The following is an 18,409-nucleotide window of genomic DNA, read 5'->3' on the forward strand; positions in this document are numbered from 1 at the left end:
TATTGCAACTTGTAACTATAACCCTATCTGTATAATCTGATATAAAAGAAAAAAACACAAAATCTGACATCGTAAAAGAAAAAATAATATTAACAACTGTCCAGAAAAAATCTATAGATACATATTCTGGTAATTTTTCTTTTCTTGATCATACAACTTTACAAAACACTTACCTTGGTTTTGAACTACACAAAGACACAATGTACGTTGTTTGATAACATGACAATAAATGATCCACACACTACACAACCTCATGCCAACAACAACATGCTGTTTTGTTTACAAACATTGGCAAAACTTTATGCGGCGCGCGCTTAAGTACGCCCTCTTGTGACGTAACAGTGTTAAACAAAAAATATCGATCGTATGAAAGGGCGCCCGCTTGTGTTTTTGTTTTCTCCTTTTAAAAAAACAGTTATCGACTTTCTTTTTAACGAATACCGAAGAGTTGATAATTTTCCACTTTTGTTTCTCATGGCTCCCAAAATTGGTTGAATAGATCGATTTGCCGTGATTGAAAAAGAAAACCACAAGTTTAACTGACACTGTTCTTAAGTTTTAATTTTGAGAATTATATCAAATATAGAAATTAAACTGTCAAATTCTGCTAGTCCGATACTGAATAATGATAATCGAGGGAAAATAAGAATCGATAGTAGTGCCCCGATGACTCGCCGCATATCGCATGCGCATTGGATGCACATGTGCACACACTGTGCAGAATTAGAGTAGAGAAGAAAGCTTCCAGAAACGTCCAAATATTAAGTGATTAGGGCGTGCATTTCTACTCAATTTTTTAACCACAAATTGTGCAAAAATGGTAAGTAGTTTGTTATGATATCCTGATATTCCTCGATTGAGTATGTTAATAAAAACTAGCAATGGACCTTCAGTAAAAGGGGAATTCTTCCTCATAAATTCGAGATAATGTGAATTGTGCTTGAGCAGTCGAGTGTTGCCCGGTAACCGGACACTGGAGAAAGGTTGTTCGTACTTCGTGGTTTGAATGAAATGGAAGTTTGTTTTAATACAGTAGTAATTTCGATTTCTGCATTATATTATTATGAATTCAAAGAAAGGAAAAGTTTCCGTATGGCGCCACCACTTTTTCATTCGAAATAAAATAATATAGTATCTAATTTACCTGATTGATATATCCCTTTTTGTAAAAATGAGTAAAAAAGTGGTGGCGCCATACGGAAAGTTATCCCAAAGAAATATGAGTTTAAACTCTAAAGGGAATCCAATAATATATTTTTGATTTTTGTTTTGGAAAAAAGTTGTCAAAAATATTAAATTTTGTGGATTTTTGCAATAATTTTTTTTTTCTACTAAAAAATAAATAAAACCGTAAACGGTTTAATTGTAGTACTAGGCTAGGCCTAATACTTATTGTTTCTAACCAATCAATACAGTCGCCTTTGCCCAATTTTATGGCTCTGCTCACACAACAAGAATTTTGGGTTTCTCAAGAGTTTTCACAGGTTTTTCAGCAGTTAATTGTTGTTGTTGTGTGCGTACTCCACTTAAACAAGGCATTCTTCGCTTACACAGGCTGACAGGTAGCGCAAAATTTTGACACTTGCACGGTGAGCTTAGATTGGCTATTGTAACATGTGTAAGACTAAAGAGTAGTTGCGATAACGTAACCCTCCTGCCGACGGCGTAGCCGGAGGGTTAAGAGTCACTCCCAATCGATGCAGGGCGAAATATTTTAGACCACAGATTTGCTCATTTTTTACCACTTTCAAAAATCATGACACAAATTCTATGAACACGAAGTTAATCCTCAATGTCTAATGAATAACATTCAAAAACACAATTGAGAAAATATTTTGAAAAAAAGGACAAAAACTTACCAGATTCCGGGAGCGAAACAGTCACAAATTTCCCAGGTTATATTTTTGAACCTGTTGCTGGTTACCATGCGCTGACCCCAAGCGCTGAACCCAACCGCAGGTACCAGCCAATTGAATTGACGACCTGCCGACCGAGCCGCAGCCGAGTTTGACTAAACCATTCTGTAAAAGGGGTGTTACAAGGGGTGCTGCAGTGCGGCCGTGCTTGAAGTGAGTGAACAGCGGGCATAGTAAATTGACAGCGCACACGCACTGCCGCGCTGCCTTATAATACCCCTTTTACAGAATGGTTTAGTCCAACAGCAATGAACATCGGGAAGTCACAAAATGGCGAAGCGACAGGTTCAAAAAAGAACCTGGGAAATTTGTGACTGTTTCGCTCCGGGATCTGGTAAGTTTTTGTACTTTATTTCAAAATACTTTCTCAATGGTGTTTTGAATGTTATTCATTAGATATTGAGGATTAAGGTCGTGTTCATAGAATTTATGTCATGATTTTCGAAAGGGGTAAAAATTGAGCAAATCTGTTGACTAGCTGTCGAAATTGTACGTGTTTGACCATTTCGCCCTGCACAGATTGCGTCTGCTTCGTAACCCTCCGGCTCCGCCGTCGGCAGGAGGGTTACGTTATCGCAACTAGTGTAAGAGCAGAATTTGGCGGTAAACAGAACCATGAAACTGGGGCTTGGTCACTGGCCATGTGTGTGATGACTGTCAAATTTCAATGTCAATTCAAATATTGTTAATTTCTTCAGAATGTGTTATGTAGAACTATGCCAACACATGAGAGACATCAAATTATATTTCTTGTTGGATCCTGTATCTAGGCATGCTGGGGCACTGTAATTGTGTCATCTTTGGTTTTGTACAATTTGTGCCCCAGACAAGTTCTCACTCTCAGTCTCACAATGCCATCATCAATTTGCTATAATTGTCTGAACACCCAGCCACAAAAAACATAAAGTGACAAACAGACCCCAAAAATAGCAAAACAAATTGCCTACTGAATTCCCAATATGTCAAAGATGCATCATCAGCATTTAATTGTAGATAATATGCTCCAAATTGATGATATTTCTAGTCCACATCGGAGAAATAAAGAAAATCGAGACTTGAACCTGCAACCTCCGGATTAATATGCTGGTGCCCTACTTATTACTAGCCCTATGTTGGAGGTTTTCCCATTGTGGTTTATTTCTTGATATTTAATATTTGTTGTTTGTTTAGTTTTCACCAGTTCAGATTCTGAAGCAAAATGCTGAAGAGGAGAAAGGCGAGACGGCTCGTCTGTCATCGTTTGTTGGGGCCATAGCCATCGGTGATCTCATCAAGAGTACATTGGGGCCAAAGGGAATGGTGAGATATAACATACTATCTGGCCTTTGTAAAACTGTTAAGCAGTAATACTTTTTTTTCGGCTTAGCATACCAGGGAGTTATCCGCTATCAATCACATAACATTTTTCTATCTAAGTGAAAGATTCTGAAGGACTTGTGTTCAAGGGAGCCAAGGCCATTGATGTTTGTTGTTTTTACTTCCTGTTAGCCCTGACATCGATTTCAACAAACACTTCCTGACTTAGGATCAACCTAAGGACTTGGGACGAGTTAAGTTCCGTAACCACACCCATCCTAAGTTAGGACGAGTTACTCCTAGGGTTTCGTGAATCCTCTGCAGAAATCGTCTGCAGTACCCAAAATTCCTGTGGAATGTGCTGTTGAAGAGCATTAGGAGTATGCCCTCAAACAACAATTTGTGCATCACTTGGTCAGGCATAGGCCTGGGCGAATTATTCAAATATCCGGTTAATGGCGAATAGGTTTTCCTATCCGTAACCGCGAATGCCTTTTTTTTTCTTAACCGGATATCCGCAATGGCCGCGAATACCTATTTATAAACCGGATAGTCCTGTAATTACAACCAAGTAACCGGATATTCTTTAATATCCGAATATCCGCGGACTTCGGGCGACAACTGATAGGAATGTTTTGTCTGAATCCTTATGAAACTTCTATTAAGACAGCATAAATTAAGTATTTAACTATGCTCACCTCCGTGATGAGTTGAAGCAATGACATTTCTGACGTAATTTGTTCAACGATTACGAAAGTTTTTTTCAGGAAGAGTCAATCACCATCAAAAGAAAAAGCAAATCGCCATCTTTAAATTAGATCCGGTTATTTTTATGAATGAACCGAATGACACTGTCTAAAACTAAAATCATTCCGCCCATAAGATCTCATTCACCATTCACAAACGAACATACGCGCCCTCTAGCGGCGAAAAAAAACTATTTGAATATCCGGTTAATTTTGGATAGTTGGCATGCGGTAACCGAATACCAAAATTTCACTATTCGCCCAGCACTAGTTGGGCATTCCAATCTTTAATATCAAGTCCGAACAAACCTAAGAGAGGAGGATATGGGAGGCCACAAAATTGGGTTATTTAATAATTGACAATGGCTTGAGATCTTGTATTTTTTTGCTTTATAGAGTGTGACTTAACATAAACTCTGTTCATTTTATCATTGTTTAGGACAAGATCCTTCAGTCGACCAATCCTATGAACCCTCTGACAGTGACAAATGACGGAGCCACCATTTTGAGATCAATTGGTATTGATAACCCAGCAGGCAAGATCCTTGTTGGTAAGTCATTGCTTGAATTTGGGGAGAAAATCCACATTACTACATGGCTTGTAGCTCAAAATGTTTACTTTACCACAAGTTATTTTACAAGACCAGAGTGAAAATGAGTTGAACAAGCAAGATAATTGAAAGATATCACAATCATGGTCAATATTTTTCGCAAAGATATTAAAAAATGAGGTAGCCTTTATATTCAAGTCAAAAACATCAGACCGCCAGGATGGCCCTGTCTAGAGTTTACTGGCCCAGTGATAAAATCACAGGCCTAGGTCCTCCAGTCCAATTTTAATATTGAGTCTTGTAAGTCTAGCCTAACTCTTTCTGAGCAAATAGTGGCGTGTCATGGCCGAGCGGTTGAGAGCACCGGATTCAATCTCTGGTGTTTGATCAGCAGAGTGTGGGTTCAAATCCCGGTCGTGACACTTGCTATGTAAAATTCGGGAGGTAATGCTTTCTGCTCTACCGGCCAGGCTTTGGACTGATGATACCCAAGCCTACATCCGTATGGACTGTAAAAAGGGTAACCCTGTTTCAGCCCTAGGAGTAGGTGGCAACGGCCTCTGGAAAAAAATAATTGTAGCCCACACCTTGAGTGGCCTTCAGGCCTTGTGTGTCTGGCGACTTGCATAAAAAAAATATAAAAATATAGTAATTATTATTTGGTAGCAACTATGTAATAAATGTGTATCCCTTGTCTTGCATTTTGAATTTACCAGTTTTAAAATTTATTATTTCAATTATGTAAAATGCGATGCAATGATTATTGGTGTAATGATTGTTGAAAGACTGGTTTACAAAGGCTCACACATATTATTGCTTTCCTGCTTAACACAGACATAAGCAAGGTTCAAGATGATGAAGTCGGAGATGGAACGACATCTGTGACTGTACTTGCCTGTGAGCTGCTGAGGGTAAGTCATCGTGGACTATTCCTGACATCAATCATCTGCAATTTCATGGTGCAATGATTCCTCCAATTTAATTCAACTTTATTTCCATGGCTTTTTCAATGTTGCTGCTGCCTGGTGCAAAAATGGCCTCTGTTTATGATAACAGATATGTTCACATCGTCAGATCAAAATGATGTATCTCAATATTGAAAAAAATAGTGTATCTCTCGTAGAAGTATCCTGTGCAAAAACTTTGTACCTCGGTGTGTACCTGTGTACATCTGGGCTATTTAAAGCAAGATCTGATTTTCAGACAACTTCAAACTTGTGTGTAAACAAGTTTTTTTTCATTATGAGCTTTCTTCCATCTTTAAAGTGAGATTGTTTGAAGTCTTCTCTTCATCTCCAATTCATGTATATTTTAAATTTAAAAAATATCAAATATTTATAAATCGCCAAATTACCATAGTGGCCTCAAAGCACAAAAATACAAAGATAAAAAAGTAACTGCCAAATTACAACATTCCAATGCAAAGGGGTATCTGAAAAATACAATTTAAACAGGCAATTATAGAATGATGTTTTCACATGTTGCTTTCATCTTATTTATCTTCATGAAATCAGGAAGCAGAGCAACTTGTTGCACAGAAGCTGCACCCACAGACCATCATAGCTGGCTGGAGAAAGGCTGTAGAAGTCGCTGACCAGGCCTTGACCCAAGCTGCAATGGACAACAGGTACTGAGGCTAGGCTGGGGCATTTTAAACTCTGCAAAAGTTTAACGAAACAAACTTTGAAAACCCTGTCCGAATTCCATCGGCCTTTAATTGAAGCAGATAGTGGAAATCAATGAGACCTTCCTTTTCTTTAATGTTAGCCCCAAATGTTTTCCAGGAGGAATGAATGACAGCCCTTTTGCTAGTCGGAATGTTCCTTACCTTACTCCTGTACAATCTCAATATAAACCACAAGGAAAACTGACTGGGTAAATTTTGAAATGATTTTTGGGGTTGAACAAAGAATTGACTAGAGTGGGATTCGAACCAACGACCTCTGGATTAACGTGCCGGCGCTCTACCAACTGAGCTATCTGGCCCCAGGTTTCTATGTAATTTGGGTGTGATCCCTGGCTACACGGCAGTTAACGGTTGTATGGCTTCTGACTGGCACCCCCCGAACAAAGATATCAACAAAATAGGGACACCGCCATTATAGGGCTAGATAGCTCAGTTGGCGAATAGAGGTCATGATCACTCTATTAATATTCATTTTTGCCTTTACCCAAACACCGATGTGTGTTAGCACTGTATACTCAGTACTTACCCGAGTTCTGTGAAAAAAAATCACAGGCATATTACTTGGGTGGGATTCAAAATCACGACCTTTGCAATTCTAGAGCAAGTGCCACTCTATTAATGTTCCACTTATGCTTCATATAAGTCAAATCTCTTAATCTTTGACATATTTATTTTGATTAACAGTGCTGATAAGGAGAAGTTCCGCAAGGATCTGTTCAACATCGCTATGACAACACTCAGCTCCAAGATTGTGCAACAGGGTAGAGAGATGTTTGCTGATCTTTGTGTCGACGCTGTGCTAAGATTAAAGGTGAGAGTTGAAAGATTATCTCTTGGATTAAAAAGGGCTTCCTCTGGGAAAGTAAGGTAGTTTCCAACTTTCGTTTGGGGTAAACCTTCTTAAAGGTTAATGAGCCTTTTCAGTTTCCTGGTGGTAGTACAGGATATGGTCTTGTTCCCAGGTAGTTAAGGCGTATCTACATTTATTTGTCTAAAAACTATGGTTTGTGGTAATACCATATAAACAAATGTCTGAAGAGCTGTGGTGATACTGGGGAAAAAGTGACATCTCTACACTTTGATCATCATACAAAGCAGGGTTTTCTCTTGACCTTTTCAGTGACAAGCCAGCAGGACCAGTTCACTTGTCATTTCAATAGTCTGCAAGCTTTTTCACTAGCCAATATTTCAAATTAACTGGGGATGCGTTTTAACACTGAACTAGCCAGCCGGACCACTTGGAGAATATTCTGACTGTGTTTTTAGACTGGCATTTGGCCAGCGTAAGGGAGAATGCTGCATAATGATCCTTTTCTAGGAGAAAGCGTACTGCTTGAAACATCAAGATGTGACCCTGCATTAAAGTATTAGAGAAATAACTATGGTGTTTTCTAGACTTTTTTCTCCTCCATGCAAAGTTTCAAATTTCACCAACTGAGACATTCAAAGATACATCAGCAAATTGTTGATTCCAAGAATATGTTTTGATAGTTTTTGTGTCTCGTTTATTTGTGCAGGGCAAAACTGACCTACAGGCCATCCAGATCATTAAGAAGCTTGGAGGCAACATGAGCGACTCGTATCTTGAACCTGGATTCCTGTTGGACAAGAAGATTGGCGTTAACCAACCGAAGAGGATTGAAAACGCACGTGTCATGGTCGCAAACACGGCCATGGACACAGATAAAATCAAGGTAAATACTACACGTGGTTTCTTGCTCGGAACGATTTCACAAAGAGCTAAAACTGAGCTTATTTAAGGAACACGTTGCCTTGGATCGGTCGAGTTGGTCTTTGAAAAGCGTTTGTAACCATTTGTTATAAAATGCATATGATTAGAAAGATATTTTAAAAGTAGAGTATAATGATCCACACAAGTATCACTCGAAATTGCGTGGTTTTCCTTTTACCTCATCCACAAACACGTCGGTCGGCCATTTTATGGGAGTCAGATTTTTGACTCCCATAAATGGCCGACCGTGTTAGTTCGCAAAGTAAAAGGAAAACCATGCAATTTCGAGGCAAGTGTGTGTGGATCATTGTATTCTACTTTTAAAACATCTTTCTACCCATATGCATTTTATAACAAACGGTTACAAACGCTTTTCAAAGACCTCCTCGTCCGATCCAAGACAACGTGTTTCTTTAATAATAATTACTTAGCAAAGTGTGATGTCAAATCCCAATCACTATGTGAATTTTGATTTTTTAGATTTTAAAAGTTTTGGTTAAAGTACACAAAATGTATTAAGTTTGGTTTTACCCTTACGATGTATGTTAGCACTGTATATAATACTCAAGTACTGAGTATACCATGTATACATTGCTAACTCACATCGGTGTAAGGGGGAAACCAACATTAATATTCTTTTTGGTTCCAGAGTTCGCGTGGATGGCATGGGCAAAGTTGCTGAAATTGAACTGTCATTCCTTGTTTTGTTATCCTGTGTTTGGTTCCAGAGTTTTGTGTGGATGGCATGGCCAAAGATTGAAAGTAAACATCATTCCTTGTTTTGTTTTCAGGTGTTTGGTTCCAGAGTTCGTGTTGATGGCATGGGCAAAGTTGCTGAAATTGAACTAGCCGAGAAGGAGAAGATGAAACAAAAAGTGGGAAAAATCCTGAAGCACGACATCAATGTCTTCATCAACAGGTGAATATGACCCCCCCCCCCTCCCTGCCAAGCAAACTGGAATTTTGCTTCCAAAAAAAGTTGGTTGACAACTTATTGTTTCAATCAGAATGCTGTGATTGTTCTCGGGGGAAGTAAAGACATACAGAGCATACTGATTGAAGCGGTAAGTTGCCAACCACCACCTGTGTTTTTCAGCACCCCCCACTACTCAAACAAGATGTTCACATAGTGTTACAGGAAACCTCTGATTATACTTCCACCATGCAATCATTCAAATTCTACCTGAAAAACAAGTTGTTGAAAGTATGTTGTTTTTTACCACAGGCAACTTATCTACAACTACCCAGAGCAGTTGTTTGCCGATAGTGGCGTGATGGCCATCGAACATGCAGACTTTGATGGCATTGAACGTCTAGCTCTCGTACTTGGCGGTGAAATTGTTTCAACCTTTGAACACCCTGAGATGGTTAAGGTTGGACACTGCGACCTCATCGAAGAAATCATGATCGGTAAGTTGTGAACAAAGTCTTTGCTATTTTTCAGACTAATTACTCTTAGTCAACTCAGTTCTACCACATTATTTGTTTTCATTATCTCGAAGATGACAAATCTTGAATTTTTTTTATCTGATCACGTAAATAAATGAGAAAGTTGTTCAAAGTCAATCATTAAATTCATTTCTGATATTGTATTATCTTTCTTGCAATGAAAGATGGGATCCTAAAAGCAATGTCAAAAGCAACTGTAGCGGGTTGTGGTCGAGTGTTAAAGATCACCGGACTCAAGTTTTTGCATTTTTTTGTGATCAGAGTGTGGATTCGAGTCTTGGTCTTGATGTTTAGTGTCCTGAAACAACATATTTAACTATTATTGCTTCATTCCCCAAACAACTTGAATAATTCTTAATTTGTGGCATTTTGTTTGGTGCTTTTTCGAATTGCAAATTTTGTGATAGTTTGTAATGTTTGGACCATTTGCAAATTTGTAACTTCTAACTTCGCAATGGTAATTAATTGTACATGTTACTGTGATTACTGTGTTATTGTATTTAATTTTTATTGTTATTAGGCCTACTGTGGTTGTGTTTGTAAGAGTTGTAGTGTGATTTTTATGTTTCAGTTCCCAAATGGATTACAATTATTTGTATTTTTAATGTGGACATAATAAAGAAATATAATCTAATCTAATCTTGACTTGACCATGACCAGGTGAGGACAAGTTGATCCGATTTGGCGGTGTAGCTCTTGGTGAGGCCTGTACCATTGTCCTACGTGGAGCAACGCAGCAGATCTTAGATGAGATGGAGCGATCTCTTCATGATGCTCTGTGTGTTCTCTCCCAGACAACTAAGACGTATAAGACTGTGCTGGGAGGAGGTAAGAATCATTATCTTATTGATGCTTTGATAATCTTCATGCCTTTCTTCCAACTGAGTGTGTGCTTTTTCTTCATAATCAATGCTATTATCGGGTGTGTGTTATTGCCCTTCTTTAGTCTTATTTGGCCATTATTTTGCCCTTGGGTAAAAATCAGAATATTTTTATTAATAAGGCTTGAAAAGTCGATTGGAGCCTATGTACACCATGTGTACATGTAGATCAGACCTTGTACTTGATAATGTTCCCATTTGTTCCTATTTTTTCCAAGGAACTAATTATCATGCCTTGTAATATGGTCTAAATACATGTACATTCCAACAAGCAATTTTAAAATCATCTGTGTCAAGTACAGAAGCACTGATAGTAACAATGTTTTTAGAGGTTTTATTTTGTCTTGCGTTTTCAAGACATCTCTATATTGTTGATTTTGTTGTTTATTTGTTTTCTATATTGCATTGCAGAGATATGTGTATTTCCTCTGGGTCCATGTGGCGCATATTTTTGTGCTTTATTGTATATAAATGTGTTTTAATGCATTTTTACTCCATTTGCTTCGTTTTTTTAACCGTTGTGGTTTTTAAATCAATTAGCTATTTCTGCTCATGTTTATATTCTGTATTTTGTGTACAGCGTATTTGATTGTACAGCGCTTTGAAATAGTGTTAAAGCGCTTTGTAAATGCAAGTAAATTAAGTTTACCACCTGTTACTATTTTGGTAATTTTTTAGTAACTTTTCAATACTTGCCATTATTCATTATGTTTTGTGAATTGATTTGCATTTGTCTTTATATTGTGTTTTTCTCTTCTTAATGTTATTTGCAGTTTGGTGTGAAGAAAATTGTTACATATTTTAACTCTTGAAAGTAGATTTTCTATATTATTTTTATTTAATAAAAACAAACTAAATTTGTTTGAACTGAACTGAATTCTATAATTTGATCCATGTCTGGTTCTTTCCTCCTCCCCACAATAAACAGGTTGTTCAGAAATGCTGATGGCTAATGCCGTTAATCAACTAGCAGTACAGACACCTGGGAAAGAGGCAGTGGCCATTGAGGCCTTTGCCAGGGCCCTTGCCAAGGTTTGAACCCCATTTTTTAACTTTTTTTTATAATATCGATAAGATTCAACCTTCATCCAACCTTTTATAAATATTCCAGGACCAATATGGGATGCTATTAGGGTTAAGCTTGGTCATTTTGAGTTTGGACTTGAGGAGATCTTTGGATGGGATTTTTATTTTTGCTTGTGACTCTCATTTATTCCCACATGTGACTTTGCAGTTTTACATACCTCGGGGGGAAAAAACACAGTTTATCCTTAGGTTTTTCAGTGACCGGCTTGTAAGCGGGACCACTTGTAAAGAACTTTAACTGGTCCTCTGGTGTTTTAACTAGCCACTTGAATGCTGATAACTATAATTAATTGGGTTGTTAACATCAATGCTATGAATGTCATCTCTCATTATTATGACTGATTTTTTGTTTTGTCTATTTTTCCACAGTTGCCGACCATCATTGCAGATAATGCAGGTTATGACAGCGCTCAGCTCGTTTCACAACTAAGAGCTTACCACACCCAAGGAAAGAGCACCATGGGACTCAGTGAGTAGCTTTGTCCAATAATTCTGATGCCGATCATCTTTTTTCGTCAATGAAATAGTGTCTGTCAAACTGATTGCTGTGCGTCTTCTGTATAATTATCTGTAAAACTAGTTTTATGTCAAAATTAGTAGAGTCAATAAAATATTATTATGCAGCGACGTTCCCCAGAAAAATAGTTCAATGCATGTTTGGCTTGTGACATGGAGTAGACCAACATTCACCTCATGAATATATTCTGCAATAATAAAATATTTTGTTGTTTATTCCCCCGGGTTGCTTTGTTAATTATATGATACAGATACAGATATAGAATGTTTGTATGATAAAATTTAGAGGCCTTTTAAAAGTTAATGACATTTATCCTTGTAATTTTGTTCTTGTAGACATGAACGAGGGCACAGTTGGTGACATGATCGAGCTAGGTATCATTGAATCTTACCAGTTGAAGAAACAAGTTCTCCAGAGTGCGTCTGAGGCTGCCGAGATGATTCTACGCGTGGATGACATCATCAAAGCTGCACCAAGGTAAATAGGCCATTAATGATGGTCTTGGTTTACAAATGATTCCTTTTTAAAAAGGCAGTTACTTCCTTTATAGGGTTGTTATACTGACTGAAATTTGATGTTGGTTTAAAAACAATTGTTTTGAATAAAGTCTCTTTAATTGAATTTCGTTCAGATGCACAAAACTTCATAATTTGATTTGCATTAAATATTGTACAAGTATCATCAGCCTAAAATATCATGTGCTATTGTATACAAAAATGAAATTTTAATTTGGAACTGTTTTTTTTTTTTTTTTTTGAGGTATTTTTTTAGTTTAAGAGGGACTATTGTTGTGATCATAGATGATCTGAACATGCCCTGATCATCACTGACTTCATTGGGTTTTTGTTTTCTTTACTTTTTTTTTTAGGCAAAGAAATGACCCTGGTCATCATTGAGGTTAAATTCATCTTAGCATCATCACTTCAAGCTAGCGTGTACCCCTCCCCTCTCTGCATATGTCTCTCTCCATCTCTGTTCGATGTTCTTTATGCCGTAATTTATTAGGCATCTTCCCAGCACCATTCTGAGGATGCATGGACAATCTTAGGGCTTCAGTATTAATTTTGTTACTCGGGCCTGAAATCTATGTTCGTTCAATGTTATTTACATTGTCGAAGTAAATAGGGCATCATTCAGCATCGTTCAGCTAGCGGATCAGTATTAATCGTATAACTAGGGCCAGGCGATTGTGTGTTTGTCTACATTTCAGTTAATCCGTCAAAGATAATCATTGTAATGGATTGCACAAAAAGGTCACACTTACATTCGTATTTTAAAACTCAGTACTGCAGTAAGAGATTGTGACCCTCCATATTGCGAATTGTATAGAAACGTCGTCTGATGGAGCCCTCTTTGGCTCGCTTCTCTCAGCTTATGTTAATTGACCCTATGGGGGACTCGCACACACCAGGGTACAAAATCCCTCTCAGACACCAGTAGTTTGGATAGGAACTCTTTGAGCTTTACTTATACACTCCTTGCGTGTGATGTCACACATACCCGGACCCGAACAGCGCCTATCATTGACTGAGATTTGTGCGCAGCACGCGCAAGTTTGTAATGTTTGACCTCGGGAGTGGTGGCTAATGCAAGGGGTTTGTACCCATAAGGATACCATTAATACATGTATCTGTATAATCATATGCCGAGACATGGCTATAAATACTGTTGGGTTTTTTGGACTTGGTTTGTTTTTTAGCAACAATTTCTGGAAATATCATCTGAAACAGGAATTGTGTTGTGTTTTAAAAATGTAGACACTGTGTTTAATGAGTGGTTTATGCATAGAGGGCTTTTCCTCTTGACACTGTGGCCCTGGTTCGATTCCCAGCTGTAGGGCCATGGGAGTGAGTTGGTTCTCTCCTATGCAACGTTTTTTTCTTCTGAAAAAGTCGAACACTTTCGGTCTCTGCCTGTGCTGTATGGTTATAGGATCAATGTGGCTGACTGCCAAAGGCACCCTTGCAGTTCAACTCCTCTAAAGTTTGCCATATTGTCATTTGAATAGAGACACTAAGAATACTCTGGCCTCGGCTATTAAAAGGTGAGAGGGAATAACTGTTTGTGGAATAAGTGCATTGTTTGTTTAATGCAATTGTATTTCTTTAACGTTTGTTTTATAATTAGGTTTGCATTTTGATAGTTTCGGCCATTTCTGCACAATTTATTTCCTTTAACAAAAGCGAACAAAAGGTATGCATTGGCAATCTGTGAAAACAAAATAAAAATTGTTCAAGTATGGATATTGATGACATACAATTTTGTCTTTGAAGAATAGGGTGGTAGGAAGATATCTACCACAGTAATCTTTGAAATCCATTGAGTGATATGGCCGCTACTGTGTGAAAATATAGTGAATGTTATGTCCTGTAAAGTGACTTAATAAGTGAAAATAAAAAAATTGTGCTGAAACTACAGTGTATTAGTGCTTTATTTGAATTCTTTATTTGAATTCTTCTGTACTTTGAAGGGGCGGTCAAATCGTTGCGATGTGGCATTGCATGGGTTCAACCACACTTTCAAACCGTTTAATTAAGAATGCTTTATTGACTTCTGTACTTTATGTACTTTAAAGTTTTGCTGACAGACATAAAAATCCTTGTTAACAAATAACTCAATTTTGACACAAGATGCATCTCTTTTTTCAAATTGTCTAGAAATCTTTATTATTCAGTTGTGTTGTGAATGAATCTTTCCTGATAGTTGCACATACATTGATGACTTATTACATCAAAATATTCCCCCCAACTGAAAAAAAAACAAAAGCGAGAGGAAAAAACAATTGTCCCAAACCAAAATCATTGGCATCCCAAGGAGCCAGAGGGTAAAGTTTATACTGTAAACCCATAAAAATCTACACAAAATATTAAATGTTTTCACAATGATTTATTTTGGTTTGAGCAACGCCAGAATATTAATTTGAGGGCAAAATACATCTATCAATTATAATAGTTTCATTCTTTACTTTTGAGCTAACTTCTTTTTGGCATTATCTTAACTGGTAGTATACAAGTAAATAACAAGCTTGGGATCAAAATAGTAAATATTGCTCAAGTCTTGACAGTCCCTTTTCGAGGCAGTCATAAATCTTTGCAATGTATTGTTACCAGTGTGCACTCCCAATCAGGCCTACTGTTTCTCATCATACCAAACGGGTACCAGACATATGAACTTGATTTTACCCTGCACACATGTATAAGGGTAAAATAAAAATCACATACTATGTTAAGCACCAGACTACTCGCACGTTTAGCCTCGGTTACATTATATTAATTTGATCAGAGAAAAAAACAAGATGCCTCTCTCACAAAGCACACTCGCTAAGGTTTGAGACTTGTTCATCTTTGCATAAATGGCACAGAGCCAGGGCTGTAAAACTTAAATTTCAAAACGGCAAGTAGTCTTAACAGATCTAAGGGTAGCGCACATTGTACAGTCAATTACTCGGAGCTTAATCCTGGTCTGCTTGCCATGTGGTCAAGGTGTTATCACCATAAACACATCAGGTACAGGAAGATGGGAAATGCAGGTAGAAGTTGGGCCAAAAGTTGTTTTAATCTGGGGGGAAAAGTAAGAACAAAACTACATTTTAGACGCAACTCGAATTTGAATGACACACCTGTAGTCCAGTTAATTGATAGTTTTTGGACCCACTATAAACAAAATGGCATACATGTATAAACTGGAAGTGTAAAGATTAATGTGTGAACTTTGATTGAAAAACAACTTGTATTTTATATTTCCCAGTATTTTCAACATCGTTTAATCTGAACCTCCACCCTACCCTTCATCTTTGAAAGATAGTTCAGCTATTTCGGTTCTTCGCTTATTCTTGACCTGATAGATTACAATTGATTAGCCCAGCCCAGACGTTGTGGCTATCTAATTATCAAATTCAGGCAAAATCGTAAGAAAAACTTTGAAAGAAATATAACTAAAGTATTACTAGACTGTTCTTACCATTTATGACGGACAGTGACATAGACACGCAGACATCTAGGGTCAGACATAGATCCCCACCCACAGCAGCAGAAACAAGATACCAAAACCCATGAATAGACTGGCTACCAGTGCTACCAAGAGTTCTTTGTAGAAATCACGTGTGTACTTGGTTGCAGTGACCTCATAGCTGTAGTCTGGGTCAAGGATTATTACTATTGGACTTTTGTTACATCAGGGTTCTCCCGAGGATTTCTCCAAACAGTTGGGCAAACTGGGCTCATATTTTGCAAGTTTGGCCGAGGCACGCTGAACTGAAATGAAGTCCTCTGAACGTTATCCTTTTTGAACAACCCCATTTAGCATATATGTCTTGATGCGCTAGCTTGTTGCATAGACTACTTCACAAATACTGTGATGAGATGCATGCTGGTCTAGTTAGCGAACAAACTTATTACTAAATAGACCAGCATGCACCTCATGCGCCAAAGCAAAAAGTAGTCTAAGAAATTAGGCTTCTGAAATTAGATGCTTCAGTAATTGATAAGAAATGGTTGACCCTTGACTGGACATCTTTATTCAACATAATTGCCCAGTTTTGAAAAAAATGTAAAAAACCCTAGTGACTGCCAGAAGGGCCAGTAAGCTCGTCATTTCACTAACCCATCAGCTTTTTCACTTGTCCATAATTCATAAGAAAACAGGTGTTTGTCAATACTGAGCTAGCCAGCCGGACCACAAGCGCACAATATTGACTGGTCCTCAGATGTTTTAACTAGCAATTGGCCAGCGGACTTCTACTTCTACTTCTAATTGGATGCTCGGGTCCATAAGACAGGACCACTATTAAGGGAGACCGCTGCCTTGGACTGTGCAGAAATACTCTTTTAAAAAAGAATGTGAAACTAAATCATGGTACAATCACTGAAAAAAAAATCCCAAATGAGAAATAACCGGCGCTTAAAGCCATTGGACCCTTTCGGTACAGAAAAAACAAAAAAAGTTCACAGATTTACACATAATTTACAGGGTTTACAGAAGGTAATGGTGAAAGACTTGAAATATTAGTCCATGAAATGCTTTACTTTTTGAGAAAACGGTTAAACAATATAAATTCTCATTAGCGAGTATTACAGATTTATTTTAAACTCATGACACGGCGCGGAAACAAGAGTGAGTTTTCCCGTTTTTTTCTCCCGACTCCGATGACCGATTGAGCCTAAATTTTCACAGGGTTCTTGTTTTATATATAAGTTGTGATACATGAAGTGTATTTGTTGTTTTATACATAAGTTGTGATACACGAAGTGTGGGACTTGCACAATACTGTTTACCAAAAGTGTATAATGGCTTTAACTGGTGAAATAGAATTGTAAAGGATACACGAAAAACCAGGCTGTGAAGAAGATTCCAATGGATAGGAGAGTTAACGTCAGATGAGGAAACACGGCCGGGTTGACCGGGCTCAAATAACGTGCCATAGACTCCACTGCAGCCTGGAAATGAAGAATAAAAATATACTACAATCAAAATCAGAAATTAATAAGTTTAATAAACACATTCATCTATATTTCATACATATTCAAATGAAACTATGAAATTTAATGTAATTTAGCTTACATTCTTGGATTCTAAAAGAACACAAAGGAATAAAAAACACAAAGATAAGTGAGAGAGATCAGAGAGACTGACACTGACAATTGCAAGAAATAGTTCACCATCGTTTTTCGTAGTCCAAAATTTAAAGCTTTTGTTCATGAAAAAAAAAAATGAAGGTTTGTTAAATTGTAATCCAATTTGTATCCTAGCGATGAGGAATAAATGTAGTCAATGCACACTACTTTAACCGTGGTTAGTTTAAGTTTTAACTAATATTATAATAATAATAGAATTTGATTTAATTTTTTGTAGACCCAGTAACTGGGGCGCTGTTCTCCTTTTTTCGAAATTTTGACATTCTTGGTCGTACTTGTCAAAATTTTGAAAAATAGGCCCTAATATAGGGTCTACACTTTTTGACACATGACAAAAGTGGGTAGGGCTAAAAAGTAAGAATAGAGATTAGATTTAGAAACAGCAACATTTGTTTTGCGGTTTATTTATATTTTAATAATGCTCCATGAATGGAATTGAGCAAACCTACGTCGCAATTGTTATAAAGGGAGGGTAATGGTGGAATTAGGTGAACCACTAGCCCACTGTACATAAATTCGCTACCCACAGCTCACAGTACACTGTGTTGTGTACATGTACAACCGAATTCTGTACAACAGCGCTATCGTTCGTTACGGGAGGGGTCCTACTACTTGCCGTCAACTCGCCGTCAACTCACTTGTGCCGTCAACTCGCCGTCAACTCCTCCAATATACATTTAAAATCCACAAAAGAAGCATAGAACGGTGACTTATCAGCTAAAAGAGAACTTGCGTAAGTTTTAGGTCGTATTTCGGAATAAAAATTGAGTTTTTTTTCTTGTGAAAAAATTATCTCGAAGCAGCAAAACCGTCGGCCGCCATCGTGCTTTTTCATATGGATTAATCTTGGCCCAAGATGTCAATGATTGGTACTTTTTTTATCAACACAAAGTCGTTTTTGTGAATAAATTTGTA

At 37.6% G+C, this 18,409-nt stretch overlaps 1 protein-coding gene across 1 annotated transcript; it reads left to right on the plus strand.

Moving 5' to 3' along the window:
- The first annotated feature begins 707 nt into the window (after nucleotides 1-707).
- On the plus strand, nucleotides 708-14,276 carry LOC117291547 (T-complex protein 1 subunit beta-like). Its single transcript, XM_033773338.1, has 14 exons — nucleotides 708-820; nucleotides 3,087-3,215; nucleotides 4,398-4,509; nucleotides 5,344-5,420; nucleotides 6,024-6,136; nucleotides 6,881-7,007; nucleotides 7,714-7,890; nucleotides 8,720-8,847; nucleotides 9,154-9,338; nucleotides 10,038-10,205; nucleotides 11,187-11,290; nucleotides 11,714-11,813; nucleotides 12,197-12,338; nucleotides 12,730-14,276. Exons 1-14 carry the CDS (start codon nucleotides 818-820, stop codon nucleotides 12,755-12,757), a joined length of 1,593 nt encoding a protein of 530 aa, XP_033629229.1. The 5' UTR covers nucleotides 708-817; the 3' UTR covers nucleotides 12,758-14,276.
- Nucleotides 14,277-18,409: the final 4,133 nt, after the last annotated feature.

Source organism: Asterias rubens, chromosome 6, assembly GCF_902459465.1.
Source record: "Asterias rubens chromosome 6, eAstRub1.3, whole genome shotgun sequence".
NCBI lineage: Eukaryota > Metazoa > Echinodermata > Asteroidea > Forcipulatida > Asteriidae > Asterias > Asterias rubens.